Below are 15,634 nucleotides of genomic sequence, written 5' to 3'. Positions count from 1 at the left end.
TCCAGGGTCTTTCAAAGCCTTCAGCAGCTTCCTCCACACATTAGCCAAGTCCTTTCTGACGACTGCCCTATGTCTAACACCTCTGAGATCCTCAAAATGTGTGTCGTCACCTCCAAGCTCAGTTCTCTTTACTCCTCTCTCTCTTTTTTCACATTTCCTGCCTGGGTTCTGCCCTGCCAAGAACACCGAGACTGCTCTAACGTCACAGATATCTTTATGTTTGCAACCGTGGGACTCTGTATCTTCTTGTATTTTCCATGGTATTGAACATGGTTGAAGACTCCATCTTCTTTAATAATTTTTCCTCTGTGTCCTTGCGATTTTCCAACTCTGCGCTTGCAGTCAACTCAAATCTTCCTCTGTTTTCCGGCCTTTCCACATTCCATCTCTTGGCAGTGTAGTTTGCTGATGTAGGCCCAGGTTCTCTGTGTGTGGTAATGGTGTGAAGCTCCAATGCTCTCTCACCTTTCTTGACCCCATGATCACATATGTACTACCACTGTTGCATGTTTGACATCCAGTTCTGGATGAGCAAGAACTTCCTTCAACTTCGCTTTGGCAAGATCAACTCATCTTTTTCAGCTTCCACCAGAAAGAGTTCCACCTCCCACCTAATTCTACAGATCTCTCCAGCAGTCTTCACGATCCTGGCTGGATCTTTACGGCCATCTGCACAAGCGGGATCTTCCAGTCCCCCCGACAACGTACCCCCTTTCGGGTTTCCCGGTGGTGAGGGGTGCATTCAACGGGAAATCCCGTTGACAGTGGTGGGACCAGATGATCCCCACCGCCGGCCAATGGTGGGCCACCCCCACCGCCGAGAAACACACAGCGGGTAAATCCCACCTCCGAGACAGACTTCGGTCCCCATCAATGCTGCACATTTCTCCCTCCAAATGGAGACCTTTATCCTTCTTCACCTTAAGTACTGTTGAAAATCTCATTTGTGCCTTCATGAATCTATAGGTTTACAAATTCCACCATGTGGGTGATACGGTAGCACAGTGGTTAGCACTGTAGCTTCCACAGCGCCAGGGTCCCAGGTTCGATTCCCGGCTTGGGTCACTGTCTGTGCGGAGTCTGCACGTTCTCCCCGTGTCTGTGTGGGTTTCCTCCGGGTGCTCAAGTTTCCTCCCACAAGTCCCGAAAGACGTGCTGTTGGATGAATTAGACTTTCTGAGTTCTCCCTCTGTGTCCCCAAAGAGGTGCGACTAGGGGCTTTTCACAGTAACTTCATTGCAGTGTTAATGTAAGCCTACTTGTGACAATAAAGATTATTTTTAAAAATGGAGCTATAACCTGCCCAGAATTCCACTGCCTGCACCCTATTCCACACTACTCTTATCCTTGCCAACTTCTGCCGGCTCCCCAGTGCCCAATTCACCAAATTCAAATTCATGGCCTTGCCCATTCCGAATTCTGTATTCTCCCCGAGCGCCACAGGCCAGCGTACATTTTCTTCTTTGTATTCAGCCCTTTCTGAACATCACTGTTGACCATGAAGCCTCTCGCTATCTAGAACACACAATATAAAGTGCTCCCCTTGAACCTTTCCACCTTGTTACCTCCCTTCTCCAAAAGCTTCCTCAGAACGCATGGCTTTGGTCACCTCTGCAAACTCTGGTATCACCAATGTCTGGAGTCTGCTGTTACCTCTGCAAAGTGATTCAGGTTGTTTTATTATTTTGACAGAGCTGTATAAGTGTTAACAGGTGAGTTCTGGCTATTCATTTTAAGGCAAGTGGCTTGCTACTTTAAGGTTTCTGAGTTTGAAATGCTAAATATTTAGAATTAGCTGACAACTCAGTCTAGGCTGACACTTCAGTGGCTTGTTGAAGGAGTCACCTCTCAGATGAGAATTCAATTCAGGCCCCCAACTGCTTGAGCAGGTGGGTGTTAAATATCGAATGGCAGTATTTGACGTGAAGGGACCTCCGGAGTTAGCCTTGGCTAACATTCATCCCTTAATCAACACCACCAAGACAGATTTATTGATCATTCATGTTATTGCTTTGTGCCTGCTGTGCTTGGCCGTAAAAACATTGCTCTTCAAAAGTACTTTGTTGGCTGTGAAACACTAAGGCCATCTTGAGGGCAGGAGAGATGTTATAAAAATAAACAAAGCTTAGTTTGTTCTTTCTTTCTCTGTAATAGATTAAACTTTGTTTTCAGGAACTCTATTACTGTAATAAATTGAATTTCAAAAATGGTTATAGTGCAGTCCAAACAGAACACTCAGTGAGGATCAGTGTTTCCAGGGGCACTAACTCGAGTGCTTGCTGAATTATATTTTTTTGGCGGTGGGAGAGAGAAGAATCAGAAATATCAAACACATTTGTCACAGGAAGAATAGACACTGTGGCGGGTGTGCTCCAATGATTCGCACTCAACTCCTCAACCTCCCGATTACTCTCCATGACCAAATGAACAACACCATGATTCCCACCTGATTCCCCCCCCCAACTTCCCCTGGTTTCCCCAAATCCCCCCCAATCCATCTTCACCACCTGGCTTCCCTGACCCCAGACCTGCCTCCACCCGCCCACCCTGACCCGACCACACCACCCTACCCAGCTGCCACCTTACCCACTTACCTCACCCGCCTCCTCATACGCCCATTCAATCAGGCACCCCTATCTCAACTCACTGAAAACCACTTAGCAAACAACGGCAGCCAGTGTGGAAAGAGGGGAAGTGACGTGTCTTCCCCCGATAACCCTGCTGCCACGAGGAAGCAGTTGGATTGAGAGCACGCTCCACATTTCTGAAGAAGCCAGGATTGGAAGTCCCAGCCAAAATTGCAGAGCTTGGGCATGGCGTAGTAAAGTAGGGGCAGAGTGGTAATCCGCTGGTGATTGTCGCTCATTGGAAGATTCGGGACAATGTTCTGCGCATTAGCAAACAAGCAAAGATTCAAATGTTTCTGAATGACGGTGATACTCCTTTAATAGAAATCCCACCGGTGACCATTCAATAATTGGCCTGCAATGTTTACCTAAACAGTCCAAAGTTCACTGTTATTGATCCTGTTCTTGGTCTCTGGAGGCAATATGTTCTTGCGATAGTAGCCCAGTGCCTGCCGTAGCTGAACTGATTAAGTGCCTTTGCCAGCACTTAAAAAAAACAATTGGATTCATTCAGACTCTCTTCTCTTGCTGCCATTAATTTTAAATTTATATCAGTGACACTGGTGCAGAGAGGAAAGGAGAGGGCAAGAAAAGTGTTGTTTTTGTGAAGTTCAATGAAGGCATCAGTAATGTGGCTGGCACACAGTCAACCTGGGGAATTATCAGTGACATTACTGAGTGCTGACAGTCAGCTGCCTGCACTGGGACTGTAAATGAGATGTCGGCTGTAATGAATATGGGGTTAGTGCTTGGCGAGCTGCTAATTATCTTGGTCAGTTAGAACTGCGGCACATTCAGTTTTCATTGGCAGCACATTCAACTCCGGTTAAGCAAATAACCCGTTGAAAATAACACTTTGTTTGGTTCAGTTGCTGGGTGTTATTCACTCGATTAAACTGTACATGTATCCAGTGCGAAGGAATGGTTCAATATACGGTAAAAACTGCCAAATGCTGGTTGATAATTTTGTCAAAGTCTTAAGTAAAGGCTGCATAGGACATTCAGCGGGCAATGCCTTTATGATAAACATTTTTTTGAGAAACCTTTATTCATTTTTACACATATTTAGCAGGCCATGAATGAATAAATCTGAAGTGAGTTGGTAAAAAGAAAACTTGGTTTGTTTCAAAGCAATTATATTTACAACACACATCAGATCGCAGCCGGGTCTGTTCTGTCGGTTCCATACCTGGACGATTTTATACAGATCTTAATCATGAATGTCCTCGGGCTCCCCGTCACCTTAGCAGGAGAGCTCACGGTAGCACAGTGTTTAGCACTGTTGCTTCACAGCTCCAGGGTCCTCGGTTCGATTCTTGACTTGGGTCACTGACTATGCGGAGTCTGCACGGTCTCCCTATGTCTACGTGGGTTTCCTCCAGGTTCCCCGGTTTCCTCCCACAAGTCCCGAAAGACGTGCTGTTAGGTAATTTGAACGTTCTGAATTCTCCCTCTGTGTCCCCGAACAGGCGCCGGAGTGCGGCGACTCGAGACTTTTCACAGTAACTTCATTGCAGTGATAATGTAAGGCTACTTGTGACGCTAATAAAGATTATTATATTTCGGCGAGTCTGATTCCAGAAGGATAGGCTCTGGAGTCCCGGGATCACGGAGCAGAGGTATTGGCAGCAAGGTGCAAACCCCCCCCCCCCCCCCCCCATTCCTGATGTCGAGTCGTGTCCCTCGATCAGATACTGAGTGCCTTTGATCGAGGAATCTGAACTCGCCAGCCCCAAGCTGGCCGCACAGTTTTAGCTGCTGTGCATGTGCCTGGCGACAGGCCTGCCCATCATTAGGTTAATATCACTGGTGGCGGTATGAGGCCCTGAATTGGCCGTTAATTGGGCATATAATGCCTCAGTAGGTGGCAGGGCGAGAAACTCAGCTATGGGTCTTCCCACCCAGAACTTAATTCTGGCAGAGGTGGGAAGGCGGTGAGATTCCGGTACACCACCATCAGGCCGAATTACGTACCTTTCCTGCCTCCAAACTCACAATATTGACGCTCCAGTGCAGGAAGTGACGCAGTGTCAGAAACACTGCCCCTCTGGTTGAACATCAAAATCAATGTTGAACTGATGCCTGACTGCTTAAGTGGATGGTAAAGTTCTCAGAATAAAAGCAGGCACTTTCTGTGCCTTGGGTAATATTCAATCTTGAACTCTCATCACCCAAACTGATTATCTGGCTTCTCATTTCATTTCAGTTTGTAGTTTTACGCAGAGTGGCTACACTGACAGAACAGCACCTTGAAATAATTTCTTTTTGTGGAGTATGTGCCGTCATTTCTGATGAATGTGATGAAATTCTGTCTGTGTCCTTCTGACTGCAGTTAATTTCTTGCATGTATTTTTGTCAGTTGCAAATCTCATGGAGCATCTCCTTCCTGTGAGACATGAAATGAGATGACACTTGAGTGATGCTTAGAGGCTTCTGAATTAATCGCAAGGTCACACTGTGATCTGATGGCTTTGATCTGCGGAAGGTTCATATTCATATATTCGCTAACTCTGTTGTGAAGTGTTGGCCGTAATTTGATGGGTCTTATTAAGGAATTTGCAGCCTTACTTAGTTCTATAGCAAGTATTTATTAACTACCAGGTACCAGGAACTATGTACCTAGGTGCAGTAAAGGTCCATGCACAGAGCTGTCTCCATGCTTGCTTCTACACACAGCTCTGTCCAACACTGCACTGCCCCCTAGGTGCAGGTCATGTGTTCTGGTCACTGTGTGGACCATACTGTACTCAGTCCCATGGTGTACCCCTTTATGTATCATATTTTTAAACTACAAATATTATATTATTAATAATAATAATCTTTATTGTCACAAGTAGGCGTACATTGCAATGAAGTTACTGTGAAAAGCCCCTAGTCGCCACACTCCAGCGCCTGTTCGGGTAGACTGAGGGAAAATTTAGATTGTCCAATTCACCTAACAAGCACATCTTTTGGGACATGTGGGAGGAAACTGGAGCACCCGGAGGAAACCCACGCAGACACCGGGGGAACGTGCAGACTCAGCACAGACAGTGACCCAAGCCGGGAATCGAACCTGGGTCCCTGGCTCTGTGAAGCAACCGTGCTAATCACTGTGCTACCGTGCATGGCAGTGTGATAATGACCTGATAATTGTTCTTGAGAGAAGAATATTGGCCGTATTACGATGTTCAGTAATAAATGTATAACGGTACTTTTCCTTGTGTTAACTTTCAGCATTTGAAATCATAGATCATAGAATTTACAGTGCAGAAGGAGGCCATTTGGCCCATCGAGTCTGCACATGCTCCTGGAAAGAGCACCCTACCCAAGGTTAACACCAACACCCTATCCCCATAACCCAGTAACCCCACCCAACACTAAGGGCAATTTTGGACACTAAGGGCAATTTATCATGTCCAATCCACCTAACTTGCACATCTTTGGACTGTGGGAGGAAACCGGAGCACCCGGAGGAAACCCACGCACACACGGGGTTGATGTGCAGACTCCGCACAGACAGTGACCCAAGCCGGAATCGAACCTGGGACCCTGGAGCTGTGAAGCGATTGTGCTATCCACAATGCTACCGTGCTGCCCACTAAATCTGGCTGTCTTGCAGACTGAACAGAATGTTTGTTTACTAGAGTGAGTGTGATATGAAAGACAAGTGACTTATGGGTTGAATGGGTGTGTTACATGAATAACAAGCTGCTGGATAAATCTCCGACCAACTAGCTATTTTTTCTGTGAGTGAATCTGGCTGGGGAAAAAGCCATTTCTTTATTCTGTAGCTGTGTCTTGATCGGAAAGGGCATGGTGAGGTTACTATTCGGCCTAATTTTCTTTTTCTGGCTACGTCGCTGCTGTGGGGCGTTCCTCGGAGGAACCTTTACAACTGCCAGAGAAAGGAAACCTTACCATCTGAACCTTATTTTTTTTAAATTTAGAGTACCCAATACATTTTTTCCAATTAAGGGGCAATTTAGCATGGTCAATCCACCTAACCTGCACATCTTTGTGTTGTGGGGGCGAAACCCACACAAACACGGGGAGAATATGCAAACTCCACATGGACAGTGACCCAGAGCTGGGATCGAACCTGGGACCTCGGCGCCGTGAGACTGCAGTGCTACCACTGCGCCACCGTGCTGTCCTGAGCCTTATTTTTAACAACTGAAAGGACAGTATGACTGCCACTCATCAGCCCTCATCCAACATCGAAACACAGACTAAAGGCGAGACTGGGTGGCCGCTTTGCAGCACACCTTCACTCAGTCTGCAAGCATGCCCCCAACCTTCTTGTTGAGTGCCGCTTAAACTTAGCACCCTGCTCTCATGCCCGCATGTCCGTCTTTGGCCTGTCCAATGCTCCACTGAAGCCCGGTGCAATCTAGAGGAACAGCATTTCCTCTTCTGGTTGGGCATGTTGCACACCTTGGGACTCAATGTTGAGTTAGCCATCGCTTCTTGGCCTTGTGGCTAAGATCAAGCATAGCGCTTCTTGGCCTTTTGGCAAAGGTGAGCGAGGGATCAGGTATTATGCCTGGATCTGGTATGTCTCTCTTGTGGAGACCATGAATTGGATTCAATTTGAATTTGAATTGGTTATTGGAGCAGGCAAGGAGCTGGATTAGAGGTTCGCCCCTGTCCACACTCTGCTTTGTAACTCTGATAAAGTAATGGATAAAAAAATGTTGAGTTAGCCAAATTTAGATTATAACCTTTCTCCTCCATCTTAATCCCCTTTCTTCCAAATATCCCATACATGTATAGCCTCAATGCAGAACCCCCTCCCCTTCCTGCACAAGGCCATCTGTCTTTTCTTAAAGTTGCTACGTTTTGTTGCAATCTCTCACAGCTACACTTTAATATCCCTCTCTTCTGTTCTGACAAAGAGCCAAAAGGACTCGAAAGATTAACTCTGCTTCTCTCCTTACAGATGCTGCTGGACCTGCTGGGTTTTTCCAGTGTCCTCTGTTCTTATCTAGCATCAGTTGTTTCTGGAAAATGTTTATCGGCTTAAGCTTGTAACTTCTTCAAATCCTGGAAATGGTAACAGTGAATTGAGAATTCGAACCAGTTTAAGGTGATGAGAAAAAAGTATTGTCCCGCAGGATATTTTTCCCCATTCTTATTGGTCATTTTTTTCTTTCAGACAAAGTAGACAATGGGGAGGTCTACCAGAGAAAAAGGGCGCAGCAACCGAACTACCCTGAGGGTTTCACGACATTCAGTAATCCAAGACCCACTCCAGAACAAAGCAGTTGGAAGCGCATCATATTACTTATTCTTGCCATCACCATACACAACATCCCAGGTAAGAAAGACTGAATTTCAGCTGGTCACTTCCAAAATTATACTTTGACCAAATGATCGTGCTGGAGACTCAGAAGGTATTACTGTACTGAATCAGCCTGAAAAGGCTAGTTAAACATCTCCAACAGAACAACATTATGTATAAAGTAAAATGATGCGATAATAATGTGCCACCTTCACTGCTCGATCCTTCTAGAAATTGGAGGCCTCGGTAAATTGATCAAAGAGTGATTGCAGAGGAGTCCGAGTCGGTCTCATACCCAACACTGACAAATGGCAATCTGTAAACAGGAGACAAGCCCAACCCGGGCTACATTTTGTATCCAGGCACCACTCCTTGTGCCTGCGCAATCTAGAGTGATTCAGCTCCAGCGGGAGAACATAATCTCCCAATCGGAGAATCCAGCCCATGGTCCAGGTGCCTTTTATATTTACAGATGAGTTGAAAATAGTGTCTATATGTGAATCTAGCACAGCATACGTTTGTTCTCTTTTTTTCTAACCATCCATTAACAGAGGATAATTGTGAACAAGACTGGATAGATATAGATTAACCACATACTGTCATTACCTGTCCATCAGCTATTGTAATACCCTTTGAAAAGAGAATCGAACTCCTTATGGGAATACAGAACATCCCAGTCAGAGAGTTAATAGAAACTCAGAGGAGTAGACATATATGTGAGTCCAAGGTACTTTGATAATGAACGACATCTACATTGATTAAATCATTTCTATTTGCATTTCGCAGCATCCTATCGGATATTAGAGCTTTCTGGTCGGTATTTATTAGGCTTTTGGTAGCTGCTGTGGTAGCTGCAAAATGCTCAAGTCTTATATTTCATGTTTACTGGCATTTGTTTTACCGAAATCAGATTCGGTTTACCTTCCTATCACACCTTCAGGGGAAGGAGGTGACCTGCCCCCATGTATTTTTATAGAATCATAGAATTTACAGTGTAGAAGGAGGCCATTCGGCCCATCGAGTCTGCATTGGCCCTTAAAAAGAGCACCCTACTCGAGCCCATGTATGTACCCCATCCCCATAACCCAGTAACCCCCGCTTAACCTTTTTTTGGACACGAAGGACACTTTGGACACTAGCATGGCCAATCTACCTAACCCGCATTTTTAGAAATTCCATTTGTTTTGAGGGTGGGGGGTTTCTAAATGCACAATGTGTGCAAAAAAAGATGAGAGGTTATTCACCCAGATGTTTATATCATTCAAAATCCATTGTCAGTCAATGATGTATAGAGAGGTCTTCTCACAAAGCACTTAAGAGGTGAAAGCGAATATAACTGGGTGGTCAACTTATGGAACATAGGACGCAGGGGCAGCCTGCAGATCTCCGTGGCAATGACTGATTCCAACTGAGTCCACTGCAGAGGGACTGAAAAATATATTATACTGATAAATCTCAGCTTTCTTTTACTGTGATGAAATAAAATGCCAAAAAAAAAGGCATGCTTTAACAAGTTTCACCATTTGAAGATGTCCTGTGGGCTTTTGCGATTGTGTTTGTTACTTCGGACCACTGTTAACTTCTCCCCAATGTGTGCTTCCATTTTATTGCGTTTTTGCACATCTGGTATCTTATCTGCTGAAAATCTGATTCCATTTGCGCAGTTTGACTGCTCTGTACAAAATTCCAGCCGAATTGTACTGTCAAATCCGCAATTGGACCCACAATCCGTTAAATGAAAGAAGGGAATAAAATTTCTGGGTAAACAATTGTATATATGTAGGACAAAATGATGAATTATTGAAAGGTTTTTTTTCTGATTCTGGCTTCACCACTTGTACAAGGCAAATGGAATTTTATAAAAGCAAATTACTGCGGATGCTGGAATCTGAAATGACAGAGAAAATGCTGGAAAATCTCAGCAGGTCTGGCAGCATCTGTAGGGAGAGAAAAGAGCTAACGTTGCGAGATAAAAATGGAATTTTATCCTTCATTGCTAGAGGGATGGAGTTCAAAAACAGGGAGATTATGTTGCAGCTGTATAGGCTGCTGGTGAGGTCACACCTGGAGTACTGTGTACAGTTTTGGTCTCCTTATTTGAGAAAGGATGAACTGGTACTGGAGGGGGTGCAGAGGAGATTCACCAGGTTGATTCCAGAGTTGAGAAGATTGGCTTATGAGGAGAGACTAAGTAGACTGGGATTGTACTCATTGGAATTTAGAATAATGAGGGGGGATCTTATAGAAACATATACAATTATGAAGGGAATAGTTAAGATAGAAGCAGGGAGGTTGTTTCCACTGGCAGGTGAAACTCGAACTGGGGGCATAGCCTCAAAATAAGGGGAAGCAGATTTAGGACTGAGTTGAGGAGGAACTTCTTCACGCAAAGGGTTATGAATCTGTGGAATACCCCGCCCAGTCAAGCAGTAGAGGCTACCTTGTTGAATGTTTTTAAGGCAAAGATAGATAGATTTTTGAACAGTAAAGGAATTGAGGGTGATGGTGAGTGGGCGGGTAAGTGGGGCTGGGTCCACAAAGAGATCAGCCATGATCTTATAAAATGGAGAATAGGCTTGAGGGGCCAGGTGGCCTACTCCTACTCCTACTCGTAGTTCTTATATTCTTATGTACCAGTATCAGCTTGACCCTAATGTCATGCATTGCAAACATCTTTACCATTCACTTCTACCATCCACTGTATTGTGTAAAATATAGTCAAGTGCACCAATTAACACATATAACTATCCAGTTACAAGTTTTCATTATATTATTTTCACTGTTTTTATTTTGTTAATTAGCCAGCCCATTGCTTATATCCACTTCCGCTATTGCATATGCTGAGATGGTGCAGAATAACGAGCTGTATTCCTGCATAGAGCCCTGTTAGTGTGGTCACATCCAATGAGTTCTTGCAGTGTCTCAGGTTAGTCTTGTGGTTAAAATGCCATGGGTGGGATTCTTCGTCCCGCCAGCCCTGTTTTCCGGAGCGGCCCACCCCCGCCGGCAGCGGGATTCTCCGTTCCGGCAGCCGGCCAATGGGGTTTCCCATTATGGCCATCCCACGCTGTCAGGAATTCCTGCGGGCATGGGTGCGCTGCTAGCAAAGCGGAGGATTCTGCTGACAGTGAATCCTGCAGCAATGGGCAAGTAAATTCCTCTAAATGAGGCATATAATGCAGGAAAATTCCCCATAGCCCATGATTTGAAAACTCAGTGATGTTTCCTTCTGGAAGTTGACTTTGGGAATTTTTTTAAACTAATGGTTTGAGGCTAAATGCAACAATGCTGTGTAATTTGAGGATAATTTGACTGCCTATTGAGGTGAATCTTGGGGGTGGGGAGGGGGAGTAGGGGCTTGCTGACTGACCTTCTGGAACTTGCTTCATTACCGTTACATGCCAGAGAGGAATTTTCCAAAATTGATTTTCGGCATATTTGCTTTCTTGCGTTTGGCTGCATGTATAATTAAAGGGTGGCACGGTAGCACAGTGGTTAGTACTGTTGCTTCACAGAGCCAGAGTCCCAAGTTCGATTCCTGGCTTGGGTCAGTGTCTGTTCAGAGTCTGCATGTTCTCCCCGTGTCTGCGTGGGTTTCCTCTGGGTGCTCCGGTTTTCTCCCACAAGTCCCAAAAGACGTGCTGTTAGGTGAATTGGACATTTTGAATTCTCCTTCAGTATACCTGAACAGGTGCCGGAGTGTGGCGACTAGAAAATTTTCAGTCATTTCATTGCAGTGTTAATGTAAGCCTACTTGTGTTAACAATAAAGATTATAAATCACGGTGAAAGTGTGCAGAGATGATACCATGATGCCATAGGACAGGCCAAATAAGTAGCTGGATTTACCTGTTCATTTTTGTGTCTCTCCATTTACATTTCCCCGGCTTTTCAAAGAAGGGAAAAAGTCGGCGATTAAGTATCAGACAGAAAATTTGGGACCGATAAAGTAATCTCTAGGGGGTTAATTACTTCCAGTTGCTTAACTGGAGAGGACTGGCCCAGATGATGTCCATCTGCTGCTGTCTTTAACTCGCTTCATTAGGAGCCAGCAGTCTTTCACTGATGACTCATTGCTCATTCGAATTGGATCGAACGGTACTTGAATTCCCCAAAATTACTCATTCCTTGCACAGTACCATCTGAACTCCCCAAGGGCCACAGTGTGCTGAGATTAACCTGCTGTTGAAATATGATTAGCAAATTATCAGTAACTATGGGAGATTTATTACAGAGGTTCAAAACATCTGCAAACCCAATCCGTAGAAGGTTTGCCAATTCTGCTCCCTACCCTCCACACTTTCTGACTTTAACATGGAGACTCTGGTATAGTTGGGTACATATGAAACATGCAAACATATGATTTAAGAGCAGGAATAGGCCATGTGGTGAATGTGGAACTAGTAATTCACACTGTACCTTACTGTTGTCCCTGTGGGCCCCATCTGTGAGCCACTGTGCAGCTCTGCCCTCAGGGGGAGATGAGGAGCATGTACAGGGCTCCGCCCTAGGCTCCGTCCCCATGAGGGAGTATAAATGCTGCGGTTCTGCGAGACCACTCTCAATATTGTGCAGTCGCAGGCAGGTTCAGTTGTAAGCCGATTAAAGCCACAGTTTACTCCAACTCGTGTCTCAGAGTGAATTGATGGTCGCATCAGGCCATTCAGCCCCTTGACTGTACTCTGCCCTCTGATAAGATAATGGCTGATCTGGCTGTGGTCTTACCACTGCTTTCCAGTCTGACCCTATACTGTTTGACTCCATTAGTCAAGAATCTATCTAACCCGGCCTTATAATATTTACTTAACTTGCCCCACCCCCTGCTCCCGCGGGAAGAGAATTCCACAGACGAATGACTCTCTGATAGAAAACATTTCTCCTCACCTCCGTCTTAAATGGGAGACCCTTTATTTTTCAACTTCCTCCCCCAGTTAGAGTCAAAGAGGTCTACCGCACAGAAAAGGTCCTTCGACCCATCCAGTTTGCACTAGTCAAGAGCAACCACCTAACTATTCTAATTGTATTTTACAGCACTTGGCCCATATCTTTGTCTGCCTTGGCATCACAAGTACACAGCTAAATACTTCTTAAATGTTATGAGGGTCTCTGCCTCCACCACCCTTTCAGACAGCGAGTTCCAGACTCCCACCAACCTTTGGGTGAAAAAGGTTTTTCCTCACATCCCCTCCTGCCCCTTACCTTAAAATCTATGCCCGCTGGTCATTGATCCCGCCACCAAGAGGATAGGTTTCTTCCTGTCTACTCTATCTATGTCCCTCATAATTTTTTAATTTTATGCATCTCAATCATGTCTCTCCTCCCCCCCCCCCCCCCCCCCCCCCCCCGCTCCAAGGAAAACAATCCCAGCCAGCTAATCTCTCTTCATAACTAAAGCTCTCCGGCCCAGGCAACATCCTGGTATATCTGCTCTGCACCCATTCCAGTGCTGTCACATCCCTCCTATAATGTGGATTCCAGAACTGCAGTTAGGCTGTGGCTTAACCAACATTTTATACAGATTCAGCAAAACTCACTTCTCTCAAACTCTACGCCTCGGCTAATAAAGGCAAGTATACCATGTGCGGGGTTCTGTGATCCTGAGGCTAAGTGTTGATGCCGTCGGAAACGGCGTCGCGTTTCTCAACGGAGTCAAGACGGCCTCAGGATCAGCAATTGTGGCCCCTACAGGGGGCTAGCACGGCACTGGAGTGGTTCACGCCGCTCCAGCTGCTGATCCTGGCGTGAACTAGGCACCGCGGGATCCGCGCATGCGCAGCGGCACCGGTGTAACGCGCACATGCACAGTGGCTTCCTTCAACGCGCCGGCCCCGATGTAACATGGCGCAGGACTACAGGAGCTGGCGCGGACGAAAGGAGGCCGCCAGCCAGAGAGGCCAGACCACATCGGAGGCCCCTCCCGTGGTCAGATCCCCCCTCCCCCCAACAGGCTGCCCCCCGACCCTTCCACGCCGAGTTTCTGCTGGCTGAGAGCAGGTGTGGACGGCGCCGGCGTTTTTATGACGTCTGCTCGGCCCATCCCAGACTGGGAATCGGCGGGCCGGCCACGCAGAGCGGCCTCCGAACGGCACCGCGCCAACCACGCCGGCGCCAGTCTGCGGAGAATCAGTGGCGGCATCGAGACGGCATGGCCATTCGCTCCGGTCGCGGGGATTCTCCGGCCCGGTCCCGGGCTGAGAGAATCCCGCCCCATATGCCTTTCTAACCTTTGTATCCAGTTGCCCTGCTACCTTAAGGGACCCGTGTACATGCACACAAAGGTCCATCTGATCTCGGTGCTTTCCAGGGTCCTGCCGTTTATCATGCATTCCCTTGTCTTGTTTGTCCTGCCCAAGTGCATCACCTCACACTTATCCGGATTGAATTCCATTTGCCAATCAGCCCATCTGACCAGCCCGTCCATATCCTCCTGTGATGTAAGGCTATCCTCCTCGCTATTTACCACCCCACCAATTGCCCATCATCTGCGACCTTAACCCTCCTACATTCATGTCCAAAACAGCAAGGGCCCCAACACTTGATCCCTGCGGGACCCAGCTGGACACAGGTTTCCAGTCAGAAAAACACCCCTTGACCATCACCCTCTGCTCCCTTCCTCTCAGCCAGTACTAGCCTCTCCCATAAGGGGGAAAACATCCTTTCAGCATCCACGCTGAACAGTGTGTTGTGTATACGCTCCTTGAAGTGATGATTAAATGCTAATATTTATTGCCTTGACATGACACCCACTAGCTCCCAAAATGCTTACAGGAACAAGTCCATTGCAAGGACAAGAGCAAGGTTGCAGTGCAATGATGTCAGTAGGTGAAGTTCGGAGTGTAATTCATACATCCCCGTTATTTACTGAGACTGTGCAACTTGGCTTTGCTCTATTATGAGTGCGATGGATTGGATGGTACGGTTAAACCATGTCAGTATCACCAAAGCAACTGGTCAGTTTATATTTTGCATATTTCTAATTAATGGCTGCCAGGGCCCAGTATGGCTGAACATCGTCCCTTATGAGACAAGGCAGTTTATTTTCCATGTGAAGGTGCATCAGTAATGAAGAAGGAAGTAAACATATGGGGAATGTTGGGAACTATTGTCAGTTGGCTATTTTTTGCCTCAGTAGATAGAACCTTGAATGAAAATTTCTCAGATCATAAATTTGAAAATGGTAACTATTCAGCTTCTGGGCAACAATTTTATCTGTAGATTGGGTGAGATTAAATAAGGGGAGTGGGAGGAGGCTTGTGTGAAGAATGAACGCTGTGTGAGCCAAGTGAAAAGTGAAAATCGCTTATTGTCACAAGTAGGCTTCAAATGAAGTTACTGTGAAAAGCCCTAGTCATCACATTCCGGCGCGTGTTCGGGGAGGCTGTTACGGGAATCGAACCGTGCTGCTGGCCTGCTTGGTCTGCTTTCAAAGCCAGCGGTTTAGCCCTGTGCTAAACAGCCCCTTTCAGTGCCCCTAAACAGTGCCTTGTCTGCTGCAATTTTTATGCAATATTTGCATGTAACAGCCAGGATTACCATTAGTTTGCAACTGAAGGTAACAACGTTGCCATCCTGCCATTTTGTTTTGCTGCTGGCTAACTTGTTGGCAATGAGGAATGTAGCAGTCACTATGGTGCTGTTTTAGATTGTGGAGGAACAAAGAGTGAAGCACAGGAGGGTCGGCATTGTGCCAACTGACTCACCCAAGGCCAAGTGTTCTGCAGTAGGTGTGACCACCCGGACATCTC

General features: G+C 46.2%; 1 protein-coding gene across 3 annotated transcripts in view; it reads left to right on the top strand.

Moving 5' to 3' along the window:
* Positions 1–15,634, top strand: part of LOC119953648 (zinc transporter ZIP11-like) — a 762,231-nt gene that overhangs the window by 404,017 nt on the left and 342,580 nt on the right. For all 3 annotated transcript variants that reach the window (XM_038778122.1, XM_038778121.1, XM_038778123.1), the window contains one exon: positions 7,765–7,926. In XM_038778122.1, the coding sequence (XP_038634050.1) occupies positions 7,765–7,926 (162 nt within the window). The remainder of the gene's footprint in view (positions 1–7,764; positions 7,927–15,634) is intronic.

This window comes from Scyliorhinus canicula, chromosome 18 (genome assembly GCF_902713615.1).
Source record: "Scyliorhinus canicula chromosome 18, sScyCan1.1, whole genome shotgun sequence".
In the NCBI taxonomy this organism is placed as follows: domain Eukaryota; kingdom Metazoa; phylum Chordata; class Chondrichthyes; order Carcharhiniformes; family Scyliorhinidae; genus Scyliorhinus; species Scyliorhinus canicula.
Note: the sequence above shows the minus strand (reverse complement) of the source record. Positions and strands in the feature narration are given on the sequence as shown.